General features: G+C 38.0%; 1 protein-coding gene across 1 annotated transcript; it reads left to right on the top strand.

Annotated features, from left to right (window-relative positions):
- Positions 1 to 462: 462 nt before the first annotated feature.
- On the top strand, positions 463 to 1,401 carry LOC119242648 (olfactory receptor 2L13-like). Its single transcript, XM_037508169.1, has one exon. It carries the CDS (start codon positions 463 to 465, stop codon positions 1,399 to 1,401), a length of 939 nt encoding a protein of 312 aa, XP_037364066.1.
- Positions 1,402 to 1,757: the final 356 nt, after the last annotated feature.

The raw sequence follows: 1,757 nt of genomic DNA, 5'->3' as shown, positions 1-1,757 counted from the left end.
AAGATAGAGAGGGAATAAGTACTACAGGACCTAGAATATAAACAAAACAAAAACATTCAGAGTTATATGTGCCAGCTGATCTTTCCATATGCTGAATTAAATTCATGTCCATGAAGAAGGCAACCATTTACTGACTTGATAAATCAAGAGTTATATTGCTGGGCATGAGTTATCTAGGAAGGAAGCTTTAGTGATCTTGTTACCTGTGCTGGCTATGATACTAGGCTATCTATGAAAATATTCACTTGCTGAGCTGCTGCCAGAGAAAACTTGAAAAGCAGCATTCAATTGCTAATGGAAGGATTTACTGAAGTCTGTCATATTCAAGGAAAAGCAATTCATTAACTAACATTAATAAAGTCACAACTCCTTTTTTTTTGCAACTGCTTTGTTTCATTTCATCTTCCAGACTTATTTTGTCTTTAATTTTCTTCAAGGAAGTTTAACAAGCAGTAAGTTTTCATGGAGAAATGGAATCACACTTCCACTGATTTCATTTTGTTGGGGTTGTTTTCCCCAAATCGAACTGGCTTGTTTCTCTTACTCCTTATCATCTTCATATTCTTTCTTGCCTCATTGGGAAACTCAACTATGATTCACCTCATACGCGTGGATCCCCGGCTCCACACTCCAATGTACATTCTCCTCAGCCAGCTCTCCCTCATGGACCTAATGTATATCTCCACCACTGTTCCCAAGATGGTGTTCAACTACTTCTCAGGTCAGAAAACTGTCTCCTTCCTCGGATGTTGGTTTCAGAGCTTCTTCTTTCTGACTATGGCATGTTCTGAGGGTTTACTCCTGGCTTCTATGGCTTATGATCGATATGTGGCCATCTGCCACCCCCTCCATTACCCCATTCGCATGAGTAAAAGGATGTGTGTGAAGATGATCATAGGATCTTGGATTTTGGGGTCCATCAACTCTTTTTCACACACAGCCTATGCCTTCCATATACCTTACTGCCGGTCCAGGGCTATTAATCACTTCTTCTGTGATGTCCCAGCCATGATCACTCTGGCCTGTATGGACACCTGGGTCTATGAGTACATGGTTTTTGTGAGTACAAGTCTCTTTCTCCTCATTCCTTTCCTTGGAATCACAGCTTCCTATGGTCGGGTGCTTTTTGCTGTCTACCATATGCGCTCCAAAGAGGGACAAAAGAAGGCCTTCACCACCTGTTCCACACATTTAACTGTGGTGACATTTTACTATGCACCTTTTGTCTATACTTATCTCAGGCCTAAGAATCTCCGCTCACCAGCAGAAGATAAGATTCTGGCGGTTTTCTACACTATTCTGACCCCCATGCTCAATCCCATTATCTACAGCCTGAGGAATAAGGAAGTCCTGGGAGCCATCACAAGAGTATTTCCAATATTCTCCTCCAAGAAGAAATAATCATGGTTCTTCTGCTCTCACTTACCTTTATTTTCCTTTCAATGTTAACTAGAACATCACTACATGATAGAAATGCAATGTGTGCCATTATGTAATTTAATATTTTCTAGTAGCCATATTTAAAAGTGAAATTAATCTAAGTATATTCAATTAATCCAAAACAATGCTAATATCAATATTGAAGTAATTATGCACTATTGTAATATTTAATATGAAATAGGTTATCTTGCATATATTTGTTCATATATTACTATTATAATTATAATCATTTTCTATGCAATCCACCTTAAAAGTTAATGCAATCTCTTATTTTGCTTTTATTCTAGGTATTTAAATTCTTGTTTGGATTTATGTTT

Source organism: Talpa occidentalis, unplaced genomic scaffold (genome assembly GCF_014898055.3).
Source record: "Talpa occidentalis isolate TD23 unplaced genomic scaffold, MPIMG_talOcc4v2.1 talOcc4.13, whole genome shotgun sequence".
NCBI classification, from domain to species: domain Eukaryota; kingdom Metazoa; phylum Chordata; class Mammalia; order Eulipotyphla; family Talpidae; genus Talpa; species Talpa occidentalis.
This window is presented reverse-complemented; position numbering and strand designations above follow the sequence as displayed.